The sequence below is a fragment of the Cyclopterus lumpus genome, chromosome 6 (assembly GCF_009769545.1).
Source record: "Cyclopterus lumpus isolate fCycLum1 chromosome 6, fCycLum1.pri, whole genome shotgun sequence".
Taxonomy (NCBI): Eukaryota; Metazoa; Chordata; class Actinopteri; order Perciformes; family Cyclopteridae; genus Cyclopterus; species Cyclopterus lumpus.
Genome location: NC_046971.1, coordinates 10261098 through 10279921, shown reverse-complemented (window position 1 = coordinate 10279921; position 18824 = coordinate 10261098). Strand labels below are relative to the sequence as shown.

At 40.2% G+C, this 18824-nt stretch overlaps 2 protein-coding genes across 5 annotated transcripts; one reads left to right on the top strand and one right to left on the bottom strand.

Moving 5' to 3' along the window:
• Window positions 1-39: 39 nt before the first annotated feature.
• On the bottom strand, window positions 40-8855 carry pidd1 (p53-induced death domain protein 1). 2 transcript variants are annotated; one of them, XM_034535178.1, is made up of 15 exons: window positions 7835-8855; window positions 7203-7616; window positions 6912-7064; window positions 6727-6778; window positions 6433-6634; window positions 5722-5871; window positions 5452-5625; window positions 5218-5365; window positions 5004-5139; window positions 4764-4914; window positions 4510-4633; window positions 4224-4339; window positions 2264-2371; window positions 1753-1949; window positions 40-1046 (listed from the first exon to the last, which is right to left on the bottom strand). In XM_034535178.1, the coding sequence occupies exons 1-15, from the start codon at window positions 8460-8462 to the stop codon at window positions 797-799; spliced, it is 3003 nt and encodes a 1000-aa protein (XP_034391069.1). In that variant the 5' UTR covers window positions 8463-8855; the 3' UTR covers window positions 40-796. The 2 variants fall into 2 exon arrangements, 1 of the variants encoding a protein (XP_034391069.1); XR_004609587.1 differs by lacking the exons at window positions 40-1046; window positions 1753-1949 and adding an exon at window positions 2833-2927 and having other exon boundaries at window positions 2323-2371.
• On the top strand, window positions 8390-17731 carry pnpla2 (patatin-like phospholipase domain containing 2). Of its 3 annotated transcripts, XM_034535179.1 has the most exons (10): window positions 8390-8495; window positions 10860-11153; window positions 12075-12307; window positions 12909-12974; window positions 13840-14049; window positions 14151-14211; window positions 14578-14778; window positions 15145-15277; window positions 15474-15596; window positions 16410-17731. In XM_034535179.1, exons 2-10 carry the CDS (start codon window positions 10967-10969, stop codon window positions 16681-16683), a joined length of 1488 nt encoding a protein of 495 aa, XP_034391070.1. In that variant the 5' UTR covers window positions 8390-8495; window positions 10860-10966; the 3' UTR covers window positions 16684-17731. The 3 variants fall into 3 exon arrangements, with proteins under 3 accessions (XP_034391070.1, XP_034391072.1, XP_034391071.1); XM_034535181.1 differs by lacking the exon at window positions 10860-11153 and having other exon boundaries at window positions 8432-8495; XM_034535180.1 differs by lacking the exon at window positions 8390-8495 and having other exon boundaries at window positions 10367-11153; window positions 15474-15600; window positions 16410-16598.
• Window positions 17732-18824: the final 1093 nt, after the last annotated feature.

Here is an 18824-nt window from a genome sequence, read left to right as displayed (position 1 = left end):
CCAGTGACTCATCTTAAGTTTCAAAAAACAAAACGGACATTTCTTTACAGAACAGTCTTTTACTGGAGATGAAAATAGTGGTAATTCATACTTACATTTGAAAAATAAAATGTCCTGATATGTCACTGGTATGTGCTGCAGCTAAACTGGTTTCTAGGTGACCAAAGGCACACAAGGAAGACATTTAATCAACCATAAACATTGCCTCCTGTTGCACTTTTAGTAAGCGATCCAGGCCTCCGTAGTGCAACAGCTCCCAGTGTTTGCTTTGCCTCTTAACTCTGTGCAGAACAGCTCATACTGATTGACACATTTCTGCTAAGAAATACCAATATATATATATATGAAATTGATTTAAAATCCTCATGGTAAGTCAAAAATAATGGGTTACCAAGTTTAATTAAGAAACAAATTATGGGATAACCAGTCTAAATTATAATGATGGGACAATTATGATATTGCTGTAATTCACAATTATGTGGTATTAAGTCATAATTATGACATAAGAAGCTAAAACATGAAGTGTGACTTCATAATTTTGATTTACCATGAGCATTTACATGCTTATTCATGTTATATAACAAATGTTGATCTTTTCCCGGCAGAAATGGGCTTCCGTAGTGTGGAAAACTGAGACCGTTTTTAAAAGTCCATCCATTTCATCCGTCTTCAGTGGGTCACAGCTGGCTATCATGATTGTGTTAAGAGAGATTCTTTGCACCCCAGAACCGTTGTTTAGACAGCAGGATGAGATGATGGGGCCACATTGTAAACAAACAGGTTACTCAAGGTTAAGTCAGACATCTGCACCCAGCGTGGGTTCATCTACTCCTGTGTTGTGGGGTTCTTCCAGACCCACTCTCCTCAGGGACTCAGAGTACTTTCTCCTTCCTATACGGACAATGTCCTCAATCTCATCTGCCAGGTCTCTCCTGCCGCTCTCGATCATGGCGGCCACCAGCCTCGACGCTGCTCCTGGTCCTGCATTCCTTTGTCCCCGGGCCCAGTGGAAGAGCATGTCCAGCACTAAGGCTCCCAGGTTGTCCCTGGTGGGGACAGCAGAACATACACAATACATGATACACCCACTACAGTGAGCTCCCAAAGGACTGAAAGATAACTGATGTAAATATATATATTTTAAATACAAATATTATATCCCTTTATTCTGAATTTTATACCAGCAGTATTAGCAATATTGTATGTTTCAATTCTACTGTTGATACATACTGTATATTATAAATAATCATAAATAATAAATCATGTTCTACAATCTATATTAAATGTACTAACAGCCTATTCATGTGTGGTATTTATTTATTGGACACCTTTTATCAAATACTCAAATCATTAAAATGACATGTATTCCGGAAAACCATCTACATCATGCATTTTTCTTCCAACTCGAGGATGCGTCACGCAAGGTTTTCTGAGCATAAGGAGTGGAGGGGAGGGGAGTGAGGGGGCGGGGGAGCAGGACAGATGAGCATCAGTCTGTGTGTAATCTCCTGCAGTGTCCTAGATGGCTTAGTGAAGGCTGACAGCGCAGATTAAAACAATCAAAATGCTCTCCCATTTCTCTCCCACTGCGGTTTGCCTTCACTCACATTACATCTCTCCAATTCCCTGAGAGGCTTTGGCCGTGCTATCACACATATGTGTGTGTGTGCACGCACTGGTTAAGTCATTCACACATGTAGGAATGCTTTGGAAACATAAAAATGAAAAGTGAATCATTCCCATGATTCCTACCTGTACTTGTACTGGATGCGGTCCAACTCCTGGTAGCTTAAGCCCAGATTGATGCCAATAACGCGCCAGTCGTGTGCTATCTGAAGAGAGATGGACAGCAGGTTGGCCTCTGTCAGGTAGCCGCTCTCCGGGTCACCCAGATTCAGAGGAGGATACTGGAGCTCTTCCATGATGAAATTATTTTCTGAATTTAGAGCCTGTGACAAAAATCGAGAGGAGATAATCAGTGCAGTTTCCTTTTTGGTGTTACATATAGGTAGCAGCTAACATAATTTGTCGTCATCTAATTTAGCATCTACATAACAGTGTGTATGGAAGAAACAGTGTACATATTTATTATTTCTCTTCATAACCAATACACACATTAAATATCACTAGGATGCTATTCAATAGCCTAAAACAAATTGCACAATAGGTGTATACTAATTCATATACAATCTATAAATTCTCCAAATATCTGTGTTATCATATGAAACAATGAAGAAGAAAAAAAAAGGTCACTTCAACTGACAGGTAGTCTGAGTGGTAAAGTTGCAAGCCACTGATTGTCAGGTCCTTTCCTCTTTTTTGCCACTTCCTCTGGCAGATTGCTGGGAAACTCCCCTCTATAAAAAGACACCTGAAACAGAGGTAAGAAACATATGTTCAAGGTGTTTGATGGGACAAAATAATAAGTGCATTTCTCAATAGCACCGAGCCAGGCAGCTGTGGTGAACTGGTACACTTTAGACCAAGTGACCACATCCAGACCAGTAATATAATTTGTTTTGTGTCTTGACAAAAATATATGTATACATTTAGAGGTTGGACTTTTCAGTTTGATGTATTATGTTGAAATATGTAATTAACTGCTTTTCATTGTGTATGGATGGACATAAATATAAGACCAAATGTACCACGGAGTTGAATCGTTACGTCTTCGATCACAAGAGTAGTATTCAATACGGGGTTGATTTGGATCATATGGAGTACAGAGGTTTCTACTGTCTGGTCACTTAAAGCCCCATTCACAGTGGATTTATTTCTCTCGGGGACGTAGGGTTATTTTAACATTGCCGTAGCAATTACAGCTGCAATTACCTCCAGTTTTTCTGCAGACTCACTGCTCCTCCTGTAATGTATATCCCGTACAGAGCAGCGTCCTTGTACTACGAAGTGGATCTCTGAGTTTTTTTCTGCAGGAAGAGAATTTTTCTTCTTTTTTCTGTGGATCCTTTGACTTTTGTGACAACATGAATTAAGTCAAAAATGTGTTTGCTAATCTAGTATATGAAAACATGCTGACCTGTACACTGCATTGAGGTCTTTTTGGTTACAGTATCACTATAAAATAATAAAGCCATAAGCAGAGCAGGTAAACTCATCAAATGGCCAGTTGTCATGTTATTTTACAGGTATTTGTATATTTCCTATTCATTGCCTATATTTGTTTACATTTTGTCAAAGGTACCATTTAAAGTATGCCAAATTAGCTATTAGCTGTTTCTAATGTCAACGGATGTTGAGTAACCGTCACTAGTTTAATTTGTTTCTTTTCTCTATAATCCCTCAGTGGATTTATGGATGTTTATTTGCAATAGAGGTATGAAATGATATCATTGGAAAGTGTTAGTCACAATGATATTGTTTGTGTTTCATGTCTGTGTGTGTCTATTCATGTCTATTATAGACCATATCCTGTAATTTTACAATAGTTAAAATAACCACCTCCCACTAAAATGTTAAAGGACTATGCCAATTTTCTAAATGTATACATGTTATGTATATGGTATAAGACAGTCCAAAGACATTAGTAAGCATGAGAAACTCTCCCTCAAATCCAAAACCTAGAATGCTAAACTTCTAAATTGTCGTGTAATCAAGTACAAAGTGTGTATGAGCTCCATAGAGAATGAATAGGAGATTGAGTCTGTGGAACCACAGAATGTTTGTTTTCTTTTTTACACTCAGATTATCTTTATTTTATTGTGTTTTTTCAGTTGTGAAAAAGATAACGCACTCATCTACCCAGAACATTCCCCTGGGTGCTCTCAGTGTCATCGATAATATCTCTCCTAATTCATTGTCTCTGGAGAAGGTACAGACTTTATACTTGATGGCATCACAAGTTTGACAAATACTTCTCTGGTTTCTGGCTTTGAGAGAGAGAAAGAGGAGCTCATGTTCACAAACTGTAATTCCTAATTCAGAAGGTGCTTCCCTTACATTCTGTCTGAATGGGGCTTTAGTGTAGATTGTAATGTACGGCATGTAGAAGAGTGATAAATCAAATCTGTTACTTATGGTTTATTAGAATATCATGTAGATGAGATCATGCAGACCTTGCACCGGGTGTAACGCCATACAATGTGGAAATGTAAGATTCACAAAAGGGACTGTGATTATATGTGCACAAACAAAAAAAACACAACGGTCATCATTATTTCCAGTCACTGCACATTCTTGTCTGTTGAATATGATGTCTGTCTTACTTGTCCCCTCACTGGCCCCTTCTGACCCTGAACTGGAGAGATGTACACCTCCTTCAGATTCTTCAGGCTGGAGTAAAACACAAAACACAGTCTTCCCTGCACACAGTCGGGTCTCTCTGGATAAGAAAAGAAGAAAACAATATAGGAAATCCTAATCAAGACTTTTATGAATGGCCAACATTTCAGGACAACCATTCCACAATAACACATCATAAACCCCAGGAAGGAAAGGGAGCAGGACAAAACATGTTGTATTTGAGATAGAGCTTCAAAGAGGACTTCAGACCTGTGCTGATATCTAAGCCTCTCTCAAAGCCAGCGAAGAACTGCTCTCCTTCCAGCAGGTCACACAGGTCTGAGGGCTGAGGCCCATCATATTGCTCTGACAAAGACTGCACTCTGCCGTCCACCTGCACGAGAGGCAACACAACCACTGGTTAAGTTGTATGCATACATGTTTTGATGCCATGATGAAATCAGTTTGGTGTAATTAGATCTATTAAACTGCACAGTTCAGGCACAGAGGGGAGAATGACAAACCCTGTTAGCAGGTAAACACTGGAGCATAACTTGTGATGGATCAGTCTTCCTCTGGAGGACGAGGAACTGGACTTTAAACTGTTTTAGCCTTTGATAGACCTTCCTGACCGCCCCACTAACACACCGCTGAGTGGTGTACCACAGCCAGTACCTGTGATGGCGCACACAAAGCTGTGTTAATGCAATGTTAATGTATAAATCAAACATACATTATGAGAATATATGATTTTTAAAACTTACCAGGAGAAGTGTGTAACGTAGAAAATGGCATACAAATGGGTGACATAGAGAGAGACTTGCGATGTAATGTCAGTCCAGGTTTGGGCAGTGGGGTCTCCGTGCAGCAGATACAAACAGGACGTATCGACTGTGTGGCCTGCAGAAGCACCAGACATGTTAATACTTGCTAATACCTGCTAATATAAAGATGCAATAGAATGAAGACATAAGGTACCTGTGACTCCTGATGGCAGAGGAACCTGAACTTTGATAGGCTGTAGGAAATGTATGCTGGGGGTCTGGGAGAGGCAGAGTAGAGGGCTAACTCTAGCCTGAGGATCTCCACACACAGCCTGTACCTCAGATACAGACACCTGCAACACCTAAAGGAAGAGACAAACTAAAGCCTTGCAAACCACAGATCCCCCAATGACAAACCGACATAGACTTCCATATAATGTAGCGTTACCTGTAATGTTATAGTGCGGGCCTGCACCGTGGAGTCTGGAGGGAAGTGGAGCTTAACTCCAGGGTCAGCACTGGATACCAGCAGAGCTCCAGCTGGTGTAACAGAGCAACTATCCTTTACTGGACGGGACACTACCATAAACCAGGAGAACTGGCTCACTGCACAGCAGGCCAGCTACAGGTACATCAAAAACAATATTACAATTTGTACTTTGACAGACAAAAAAAAAAAGAAGCTTAAACACATTTAAAATAAATTATTTGATTTTACCCTGGCTGGTCGTCCTCCAGGGTGGCTGCTATGACTCTCACTTCCTCTCCTCAGAACTGTAGGCAGAGAGCTCCATGACTGTCCGTCAAACCTCTGCACCACCACTTCCCTTCTTTGTGTCCGATGATATGGCACACACACCTCCACAGGCTGTAGGGATTTCAAAGTTGAATTACATGTATGTGACGCGATTGCAGGAAAAAACACAGTGACCAAATGGAGCAAGAAGAAACCTCTGAGGATGAAAACACAAAAGATTCTGTACATTTTGTACAAGTCTTCTAAATACTTATTTGAAGAAGTAGTCCAGCAATGTAGTTCTTCACTTGCATGGAATTGAGGGAGTTCAGAAACAGATTTAATAATAAATCATGAAAATCTGTGCAGCAGCGGTTGAGATCTTGACTTTTAGTCCCTACCTGGTCAAGCACCACACAACACTGGAGCCTACATTTCCCACAATGCAACTCAATAACATTTTCCTTTGATCCTCACTGCCTGGTAAATGTCCACGGCGCTTAAACATAGATGTGTCTCTCAACCTAAACTGAGTTATTTTTCAAACTTGTCAAAGCTCTTCCAGAGCCACTGACAATATTATGTAACCATTTTACAGAATAACACCAACAGTGATAAATAAACTGATCTTCATCTGTAAAGTTGGTGGAGTGAATTATAACAGATGTGGTACAGACAAATTTAGTTCAATACCTTTAGAAATGTAATTCCATGAGGACGAAGTTCCAATGGACGACTCAGCAAGATGCCATGCTCCTCCAGCCACACCCACTTCCTTTCTGGCCTTTTCTCAGCCCACTTCAGTCTTGTGGTTGCCACCAGGCAACCTGGGGGGAACAGCAGCTCAGCCCCCCCTGGGAGAAACACGTGACACCCAGCAGGCGAAACACAGAAACTAAGGAGCAAAAGGAGCATGACGTCTTTAATCTAGTCAGAAACGCGGGATTTGACAATATTACTGCAGATTAAAAAATGTGTACATTGTACCTGTGCTGGTTAAATCCGAGGTGCAACTCTTGAATTTTCGTTTCTGCTTGATCTGGTAAGAAAACAGTGATTCAACTGAGGGGATATGCTGAAAGCAAACGTTAACGTAAACGCTGTGTCTAAATACGATACATTCAGAAGGATTTAAGCACAAATCAATATGAAGCCCTGTTTTCTCCGCTCACCTGGTGTAGGAGAAAGAGGAGGAGGGGTTGGGGGTTGCCCCAAAGGATTGTCACGCACATCTATTTTCAGCAGAGGCAGTTTGTTCAGACTCTGTGGGAGCAGGCGGAGGTTGTTGCTGTAGATGGCAAGCTCCCTGAGGGCAAGGAGGGAGCCTGGGCAACAAAGAAGACGTTTACACCTGTTTTTAATGCCGCATTCATGAATTTACCTTACATTAAATAAAACTATGATTCCAGTTAATTACTGTAATGCACTGTCAGTGACAGACCCACCCACCCATACACACTTACCCATGCTCTCTGGAAGCTGCTTCAGATTATTGTGAGACAATTCCAGCTTAACGAGCTCCTCCAGAGAACCAATTTCCTCAGGTAGCCGCTGAAGGAGGTTATGTGAAACATCCAGTGTCTGTAGTGCGTTCAGCTGACCCAGACTCCAGGGAAGCGAGACCAGCTCGTTCCCCAGGAGGGAAAGGTAGGTGAGGGAGGACAGCTGGCCTATACCAGGAGGCAAATCTGAGAGACGGTTGTGACAGAGTAGCAAAGTGGACAGCACAGGCAAGCTGAGAAGACAGGATGGCAGACCGGTGAGCTGGTTGAAGGAGAGATCCAGGTGCACCAGATGACAGAGGGAGGAAACAGATGCGGGCAAAGTGGTGAGGAGGCCAGGCAGCGGGTCACCTTGTGAGTCATAAAAACAGTGTCCTTGAATTAGAAAGAAAAGTGCAGTTAGAAGCAGAAGGATTTGAGCAAAGGAAAGAAAAAGACAGATAATGACAGATGAATGCATTAACACAGTATTTACAGTATATATTGTATGTAAGAACCACAAAAGGAATGAAATAAGGTGAATTAAGCCATCTAATCTATAATAATATTTTTTTTAAACAGCGGATACCAGACGTATTGAAAGAGAAAAGTACCCCGAACAGCCAGCGAACGCAGCTCTGTCAGATGAGGTAATACATCCAGAGCATCATCCAGGCCTGGCTTGTCCTCAGAGCCCAGTCTCAGGTACTGGAGGCCTTTCAGCTGCCCTGGGATAGACCCCCAAAGCAGAGGCAGTGCAGCTGCTCCTCCCTTGTACACATCTAGGGTCAGCCTCGTATCGGTCAACAAAGCTGGAAGTTCCACAGACGGAGGCAAGGGTGGAGTCAAGGACAGGACCGAGGGAGATGAAGAGGAGGAAGACAAACTGGCGTGATGATGGGTGGAGAAGTAAGAGGAGAGACTTGATATGGAGGGACTGAATGTGTCCACGAGGCTGGAGGGAGACACGGAGGGAGCATCTCTCTCGGCTTGGCTTTCAGACATCACGCTTCTCGACACCGTTGGTCCAGTCTCCCTCTCTGGTGTCTCCTGATCCTGGTACACGAGTTCTCTGCAGAGCCTCAGAGCTAAAAGGTCCACAGAAGGGTCAGGTACTCCACCTGTGGGTGCCTTAAGTGCAGGTGTCCCTTCCTCCAACCCGCCAGGCGTCACAGTCCAACCAGCTGCCTGGTCTTCATCCTCTTCGTCATCAGCTGCTTCTTCCTCGCTGCTTCTCTCCATTGAAGACACCTGACTGGCTGACCTTAACTAAAGGTGAAGTTTACTCTCTTTCATGATGCGTCTGTCACGTGACACTGTAAACGCTTACAAACGTCCACTGTGGTCAGATGGAGCTGAATAACTACCGTGAAAAACAACGGTGAGGAATACTTTACTCGGCATGTTTGCTGCGTGACGTAAGAGGTCACCGTTACAGTATGTTAGCTGTTAGCTAGACAATATTTACGTGATAATTATCTTAAAAAGTGCGCATCTCTGCACTCTGTGGCTACTTTAGTGACCTCCATGTGTCTAATGTTGAGTTAGTTACTCAGTAACGTGTGAGATTAGTCTCTGGGTTAACCGCTCTCTCTCTCTCTCTCTCTCTCTGCTTTCTCACTTGTCACTTCCTTGTGTCCGATAATGTTTTTAAAGAAAAAGCTTTGCGTCACAGGTGCTCGTTCGTTTTTTCGTACACAGTCCACCGGCGGCAGACGGGAGGAGTTTAACCATTTATATCGGTCGAGAGAAATAACGAGCCCCGCCTCTCCGGTTGCTGATGTGTATAAAACGAGCGCTTTGTTCCTGGCGCCGCCAAAGTTTCAACTCAAGGCGGGACGGTTGTGTCAATGTGTGCGCTCAGTCCCTCCTCGGCCAGCAGGGGGCGCTGCCGAGTCGACTCTACTACCACACACCGGTCTACTGGATTTAGAAGTGTGGCGTCTTCAGTATATAATAGATAAACACATTGTTTGCTCAAATCTAATTACATTACATTAAAATGTTTACAGCTTAGTAAAGAGTAGTACTGTTAATAGTGCTTTTTATGAATTATATAACAAATAATTCATCCTACATAGAAATATTTATTTTTGATTGTGTTGCATTGGTGATTGTAATACCAAAACATAATATAAAAAACATTTTAAAAATATTTTTTATTTCCTTTTAAATATGAAATAATGCATTAATCATACAAATATGTAATGAGCAAAATATAATAAATTATTTAAATGTTTTTTGTATAATGCATCATTTGACTTTAGACTGAAATAAGATAAAATACATTCATCCATTTAACTACAATTCTTCATCAAAAAGGTTTCACGTCTTGTTTTTATGTAATAACCTATTTGTGGCGCATAAATAGTTTCAAAAGTTCATCTCTGTTGTGTAAAACATTTAATAATAACTTGTTATGTTCAGATTTGCTGTGCCAAAGGGAGACCGTGATTCAAGAAAAGGATTCTCCTCAGAAATGTTCACATTCTGAATCACCTTCTTGGAGCTCAGCCAAAAGTACTTATTTTGTGATGCCAGCATAATGTTTTTATCTGAACTGCATTACAGTCAGCATGATCAGTTTGACCCCCCACTGACTTCTGGGGCCCTGGGGCAGTTGGCACCCCACACTTGATGGAGTAGTAATATACTTTAAGACAATGAACCCTGGCTGATGGTGGTTTCACAATTGGACATGTTCTCCAAGGAATCATGTCCTAAACAGAACCTGGATAAATGCCCAAGAATTAACTATTTGCAACCAAATTCTGTGAATAGTTTGTTCAAGGAAATGTTCCAGAAAAAACACCATTTGATTGTTATTGTAGAATGCACTTCAAGTGCAAGATACTTGTGATTTAATTACTATTTCTTGTGAAACCTTTATACTATATTGTATTGTTTTATAAGCAGGGTGTTGCAAACCACCCAAATGTGTACATCATTATGAAAGTGTTTGTTACTTTGTAAAATATTTTCTTAATCTCATCCACAACGAAACAAGGACAGACACCCATTAATGTGCAGGTGGCTTTAATCGATTGTAATCAAATCAATAGGAAACCATAGATTATTTCTACTGATAGCAACTATAACAAAAGAAAGCCTCAACATAGCTGAGTTGATATGAATAGAAAAAACATATCATCCCAGGAAGGCAGATCAATTTAGAAAGGTCTAAACAAAACTCCTTGTTCTAGCTGGGGACAAACATTTGACAGCTGTCAGAGTGACAGTTCACTGACGTCACAGTGTTACAGCGGTGGGGACGGTGATTGGTCATTTCAGCGACTATTTAAATTGTGATTGGTCACTCTTTCGTCGCGGTGTCGATTGTGATTGGACAATATAGGTTTACCCGGTTCCCTCCTCAAAAATACACCAACAGAGTGAAATAACAACAACTCCCCGTGGCCCACCGCACAACGTTTACCTATTTAACCGTCGGCGATTTGACTTTTTAAGCACATCGGGTTTTAGCTGCTGAATAAGGGACTTTTTGACGTTACCTGCAACGGAAAGGCGACTTCTACCATTAGTTAGAAAGCTGAAAAACAGTCAACAGACAAAGTCCATTATCCTAAAGACAGCATGTAAAGAGGCATCATTAATAAAATATGATCTCCGCTTCAACAGCAAAGTGTTAGTTATTCTGTTCCCGTTAACATCTGAAAGTGGACTTTGGTTCGCCGCGCTTCCCTGCGACCTTCGGCCCACCTGAAGCACCAGCGGACGCCGCCGCTATGTTTCCTCTCGACTCGCCGTGGAACATCTCGTTTGCGGGTTGCGGGTTCCTCGGCATCTACCACGTCGGTGTTGGCAGCTGTCTGCTGGAACACGCTCCTTTTCTGGTGCAAAACGCCCGGCACATATATGGGGCATCCGCTGGAGCCCTCACTGCCACTGCTTTGGTCACTGGGATCTGTCTCGGTAGGTATCTTTGAGTGGTTCAGCTTTTACAGGAGGTGGAATGGATAGTTTTAAAAAAATAAAATTAAAATAAAAAGTACTTGAGTTTTTTTGATTTTTGTGCTGTAACCTTCTAAAAGAGGTTGTGTAACTTCCTAGTTAAGTAAAGGTCATATATATATATATATATATATATATATATATATATATATATATATATATATATATATATGAACTGCTGAATTACAAAAAATAATGTGCCTTTTTTTATATGCCAAGTATTCACGGTACACTGTTACAAGTAAAAGTCTTAACTTCGTAAAGTATTGGTATTACTCTTTATTCAGAATCGCCCCTTTACAGATACTACGTCTACTATATGGACTCATCTTTAACAGTCGTTCAATCTTAAACAATATGACACGTGTGTTTTTGCAGTAAGTAAGTGGTAGCTGCAGGTGTCAGATAAAAGCAGGGAGAATAATAATAATAATAATAATAATAATAATAATAATAATAGCATGTCCTTCTGATTTGGAGCAGAGCAACATAATAAAGTACAATAACATGGAAATACTCAAGTAAAGAACTTCCGACCTTAGCTACTTTCCATAGGACTAACATGGCTTCCTGCTATGTCAAAATGAATATAGCAACTCAGCCCTTTTGAGTGGGCTTCAAAGTGAAAACCATCTTATTCTCATAAAGACATTCTTAAAGATTTACATGGGGGAAAAGGTTTAAGGGAAACATAATATCCCGATTTTTCTTTAGCAGAATAACTGCTAGCGATTCTGTAATTAGTGCAATGTCTTATCAAACATCTACTCAAATGAAGCTGCAATTCCTGAGTTTATAACATAGATAATGTAGAATTGCATGAATAACTTTATTTATCCCCAAAACTTCCTGCACTCATTTGCATCAACAATGTCTTCTCAGGTGAGACTGGTGCAAGTATCATCGATGTTGCCAAAGAGGCGAGGAAGCGGTTCCTCGGACCCATGCATCCTTCCTTTAACTTGGTGAAGATTATGCGTCACATGCTGCGCAGGACTCTGCCAGCTGACTGCCACCACGAGGCCAACGGGCGGTTAGGAATCTCTCTTACCCGAGTGTCAGACGGAGAAAATGTCCTGGTGTCACACTTCAACAACAAGGAGGAGGTGGTGCAGGTGGGAATTTAGTCTCGAGTATATTTCTCTCAATACTTTGCAATGGAGTTGGTTGATATTAAGGAAATCAGATTTCAGGTTACTGTGGGTTGTCAATACTGATAATATGACAGTATGCCCATTTTGAAAAATGATCATAGGAAATATGGATATGATTGGTGATTTTAGAACTGAATTTCAATAGCCATTGATTTCAGCTTCTCAAATGTGAGGTTTTGCATTTTTTATAATTTTATATAATTGTAAACTGAACATCTTTGTGTGTTTGACTTTTACTTGGCCAAAACATTATAAGAAGCCACGTTGGGCTATGGAAATGTTTCACTATGACAATGTACAGACAAAACAGACACAAATACTATGCAGATTAATCAGTAGTGAAAAAATAATTGTTAGTTGCAGCCCTGATGACAGGCAGTGACAGAGTGTAATTAGCTAATTAAATGTAACTGTAATGCATCCTTTAAAATCATAAAAAGACAGCAAAGTTAGGTTATATCATGACATTTATAGTCTTACACTGTGATACCAATACAATACAGTACATCACCCAACTGTGATTCCACCTCAGGTTTCTTATCTCGTCTCTTTTGTCAACTAGGCATGTGTCTGCAGTGCCTACATCCCAGTGTATTGTGGCCTCATCCCTCCCACACTGCAAGGAGTGGTGAGTAGATTAATTGATTCAGTATGTGTGCAGTGTGCTCATGTTGTCGATGTTCTTTATTTGGTCTAATGAAAAGAAATTAGCTTAATTACTTCAATGGATTTTAAATTAAGGACTTTACGTTAAGTATTGGTGTTTACCGACCACTCTACCATGCTGTTTGTAGTTTATTTCCTCTCATTGTACTTTGTTGTTGTTGTTACATTTGGCACTTTTTACATCTATATTTCCCCCCCTTCCCCGATAATGTGTTTGTTTTGAATTGCACGTGTGTGGAAGCAATGATAAAGACATTCCTCAGGAGTCAGTGTTTGTCAGAGATCTCAAAACTAAAGGGGAGAGCAAAACTTGTATTTTAAGCAAACTTGTAGTTTTACTGTTTTTTTAAAAATCATTTCTGGTGCAAAGGTCTTCTGGGCACAATGATTGAGTAATACCAGCGCTCTGACCCTCCCTCTGGCCTTTGGGTTGGGTTTTAAGAGCTTACATGTGCCTGTCTGTGTGTGCGTGTGTGTCCCTGTCAGTGTGTGCGTGTGTGTGTGTGTGTGTGTGTGCGTGGGGCCACAGTGTGAGAGTGGCAGAGCCAGATGTGACCGTGTTGGCTCAGGCATTAATGTTGTTCTGTCCTCTCAGACTCGCAGCGCCTGAAATACAGAACGATTTGGTCACTCTGGTCTTATCTGTTGACACACACTCCATGCCTCCCACCTCTTAGTTTAAAAGTTCACCAGCTTCGATAAAAACAAACTTGATATGATGTCACTATCATCATATCCCGTGTGATGATTGCCCTGTGACCGAATATAATTTACAGTTGATCTGTTTCTGTTTGTTCTGATGCTAATTTTTATTATCTATCTCTCAGCGATATGTGGACGGAGGAATCTCAGACAACCTGCCTCAGTATGAGCTGAAAAATACGATCACTGTGTCCCCGTTCTCCGGAGAGAGCGACATCTGCCCAAGAGACACCTCCACCAACATACACGAGCTACGATTCACCAACACAAGCATCCAGTTCACTCTCACCAACCTCTACAGAGTCTCCAGGGCACTTTTCCCTCCAGACCCGATGGTAGGTCACCTGATTGCGAGCCTCCGGATGTACACGCTACAGATTAATTGAACAGGAGTGAACTCATTGGACCTCTTGTATGTGTTTGTTTTTGAGTGCAGGTTATGAAGGCCATGTGTAAACAGGGATATCAAGATGCTCTGCACTTTTTAAAGAGGAATGGTAAGAAACATTGATTCTCTTCTTTTTGGGTTCTCTCTGCTTAAAAGAATCGGGTCAGTAATGACAAGCCCAATTGATTTTTTTGTCCTCTGGCCAGAACAGACTCGTATGTAGACGCATATCAATCTGATATGCTATCAGAACGGGTTATTTCTGTAACCACGTGTCAACAAATCAATAGGCTTCTTTTTCTTATGATTACACTTGTATTACTCCTTATAGTTACCAATTTGTTTGTGTATTGTTTTTGGCAATTTGTAAGCACAATATCAACATTATGATCATTATAACTAGATTATTATAAATTAGTTGAATATCACTGTGATAAGAAAACATATTATTTTTACATGTTGGTTCTGTTTGCAGGATTGCTTCATTTCAATGGACCTCACAGAGAGCGGCTTCTGCTGGCTAATGATGAAGAAAATGAGGATTGTAATGAGGAGGACAACAACAGTGATGGAGAGGAGGAACAGCCACATGTGGAAGAGGGAGCAGTCATGGTTCATTGCAGTTCCTCAATAGAGGAGCATATCATCGAACACCTTCCACCCATTCTGCACAAAGGTAACAATTATAGAAGGAATAGTTGTGGCTTCATATCTAGAAAACTCAACGTTTCATGGGCGAAGAAAAACAGCCCTACTTTAGCTTTGTGAGAGTGCATTTTTAATCCATTGGGTTTTAATGGTTATTTATCTTGAGAAGTAAGAGACGTTCATCAACCCATAGGTAATGGCTATAAATATATTCAAATTTAAAAATGTATTTAAATGATCAGTACGATCACATAAGAAAGATTATTATGTTCATTCTACTAACATTTTTTATTTGGATATAGATATTTAGCTCATGAATAGTGCTGAATAAAGCAGGTTAATTGTATAAATGGTTTGAGGTCACTGTTGTGATCATCTTTGCCTCCCTCTGCAGCTCTAATCGAGGCCTGCATGGAGAGGAGGAGCCCGATGCAGTCGCTAAGCAACCTGCTTCCTGTCCGGATGGCGTCAACCATGATGCTCCCCTACACTCTCCCTTTGGAGTCTGCTTTGTCCTTGACTCTCAGGTGCTGTAGGACCTAATTACAACTGGTCCCATCTGCTAGAAGTAGTTGTGTGCAAGCAAAAATGATTCCGCTATTATGAGTAGAATTTTCATTATGCGGCGAATATTATTGTGGCTACCAAGAAATTAAAATAGCAGACGATACTGGACTTGCCTTCTGTTGCCAATTGACTAACAGCGACGTATCCCATGTGTAGACTTCTGGAGTGGCTGCCAGATGTGCAAGAAGATGTCGGATGGATTCGAGATCAGCTGTTAAAAATCCTACAGCATGTTCTTCGCCAGGCCTCCAAAAGCATTTCCCAGCAAGTATCTGCCAGGCAGGTGACAATTCCACCAACATATAACTTGTATGTCATATGTATACAAAGACTGCAGTTACTGGTTTTATTAAGGCAATTCCTAACAACTAATCATGCCAGAATACATCAAATGTCAGGTCGATACGCTCCATGATTGATCTCGCTGCTATCTAGGAGTATGTGATCGGGGTTGGCCACACGGGGGAGCAGCAAAAAGAAGTTGTCGAACTTGTTTGCATACAGTTGCATAATTACACATCCAGCAGTTACAGAGCAACATGTTCAGAACAACATTCAGTAGGAGTTGTGTTTGTGTCAGCCTGATGGATGTGGCTCCACTATATATATATATATATATATATATATATATATATATATATATATATATATATATATATATATATATATATATATATATATACACACACTGTATATATATAATATTAGTTTTTTAGTCTCAACCAACTCCTGAGGACAATACTTGTCTCTTTAGCTGCTAAATGCTCCACCAGTTCACCAGATAGTTGCCAGCTGTGTCTGTCTGTGTAGTGAAAACAGCTGCCTGCTGCGGATGACAACAGCACAGAGTAGTGAGAGTAAACCAAAGCGGTGAAGATGGGGGCGGGACAAACAATGAGCTGAATCTCTCTTTAAAGCTCTGTAGAGTTGAGGGGAGCTGCAGAATCAGGTGATTATTCTCTGTAGGTTCATCTCTACGGTCAACCCCCTCATTGTCCTTTGATACATAGTTATACACATATTGATGATAGCTGCTCTATTAACAATATGTGAAATACTTTCTGCTGACTCCTTTAACATGTAATGCTGTAGGTTTTACTGGCAGCTGGAGTTGCACCACTACCAGTCCCTGCCATCCCAGTTCAGCTCCACCAGCCTGTTTTCCAACTGGGTTAATGAGAGCAGTTCTTCAGTTCTGGATGTCTTCACGCGCCTTGACCAATACAAGAGGCAGCTGCTGTCCGGAGGGCTGTCCATCAACATGGATCTGCAAGGCTCCTTCAAAACGAGCCCTCCCTCCAGCCTGTCCCCTGAAGGCCTCACAATGGTTGTGATTGATAACACACCTGCTGTCGACTCTGGATAAACCTGCAGCAGCTCCTGAGAGCCTCCGCCGGGGTTTCTGCTGCAGATGCTTCAGCACTGAGGTTCAGATGGACTTATTCTAGATCCAGAAACATTTCTAGAGAATTTGCATCCGACTTTAAAATAGGTTTACACCCTGTAATTTAGATTTTCTTTTAAGATGCCAGGAAGACGTTTGTACTCAAAGAGCCCCTTTGTATAGTTGATGGAAATGGTAATTTACCATATTTACACCTTGTGTGTTAAATATTTTGGATTAACGCATGACACTGAAATAAGTCTTTAGCTACATTATAACCAGGTAAGCCCATAGACACAGTGTGTCTGTAGGTCTACAGATGTGCATTTAAACGCAGCACATGTGCTCAAACATGTACAAACTTGAATTTTAGGATGTTACAAGCATAAATGTACACTTGAAGTAGCATTCTTAAAAAAGGTCAATGTTAATGTTTTTGTGGAATGTAGTCTTGTGGACTTGTAGTCAAACGTTCCTCCTGCATCCCGTTATGAGTCACTTCTGACCAACAGTGGATGCACCAATCTGTTTGTTACAGGTATAAGTTCCTTTATTAATGCAAGTATCAATGCAGTATTGTGGAAAGAATATTGGCTTTTTGATGTATGGATGTCAATGTATTATGCCTTTGCAAATATTTATATGAAAAATACAAGACAGCTGTGATCTGTTTACCCAATCATAGAAAAGTGTTTCTAGAATCTTGATTTACTCACATGTACTTTACAACTCTTTTTTTCTACACATTATTGAATTTCTGCTTAAAAAATCACAAATTTTAAATTTAATGCAAATAGTAAATTAAAAAAGATTTTATTTTCATAATCAAAGAATTTAACCTGAAATGCACTTTCAGAGTTTCCTAGTTAATATCTTACCTGTAGGAAAACTTGTATTATACTGTTTACTTAAATAAATAATGTTGTGCCTTGAACTTTAACTAAACAATAGCCAGGGGAATCTAGCACATCGTCAAATTGTTGCAGGGAACAATATTTATGTGATCATTAAATAAACTGGTATTGTTTAACATTGAGTGTTGTGTTGCATTGCTGTGAACAACAATGATCCTCACATTACCCAGAAAAGGCTGTGACTTACGGTGAAACGTGCGCACAGAGCAGGGAACACTATCAGTAACGTAACCAAACAGTGACTCAAGAGCTTGAGAACTTTTTGGGAGGCTTCCAGATGCAAATGTTCCCAGCAAAATCACAAATAATTACAGTTCATCACTAACTTGTGAGTGTAAAGCACTGGAATAATGTGGCTCTTCAAACAACTGCAGGTCAGTAACTGAAGGAATACAATAAGACATGTGGAATGTCAAATATATATATATATTTATATGAAATTAGTTCCTACGTTAATTTTGCTATTACATGAATTACATTGTTAGTTTAAAAAAATCTTTTCAAAAACGACACGCTGCGACGATAAAAGCCACAACTGTAATAATCACTGACAATATTAGTTTTGTGATTATAGTAATATTAGAAACATGTATACGATTAAATGAGATTAGATAAGCACTTAAAATAGAAATATACAGTTTATTGTAATAAATCTGTGTAAACGATATGGTATAATAGCCTATATTACAGTATACTATAAAATAAAGGATTGGATAAGGATAAGGTGTAGTATTTTAATATAACATATGAAGTAACCATGATTAATATAACATTATTTTGGTCACCCTTTTCCACTAAAACAAACTAATCTATTGAGTTAAATCAATTAATCAAAATGAGTGAGATCGTAAGTGGATTTTTAGGTTACACTGATTTTTTACATATGGTATTGTATGTTTTATAGGTAATTTTATTATAGGTAAGTTCACGGTGGAGGGCATGAAATGTGTGATTTATTGAAAAAAATAATGTTATGCTGGCCTTATGATTTCCACCTAGGCTCAAAGTAGGCGAAACTGCTTTATTCTGATTCTCATCAAGGCATACAATGAATTCATAAAGAATTGGTGTCAAAAGAGCATTTGCACTTGATCATGACCTATAGCAAGTAATGTACCCATGTTTTTTGTGTGTGTATGTGTTTATTTGTTTTCATGCAAACTAGTCTGTGCAAGTGTGTATTCAATCAATCAACCAATCAATCCCTTT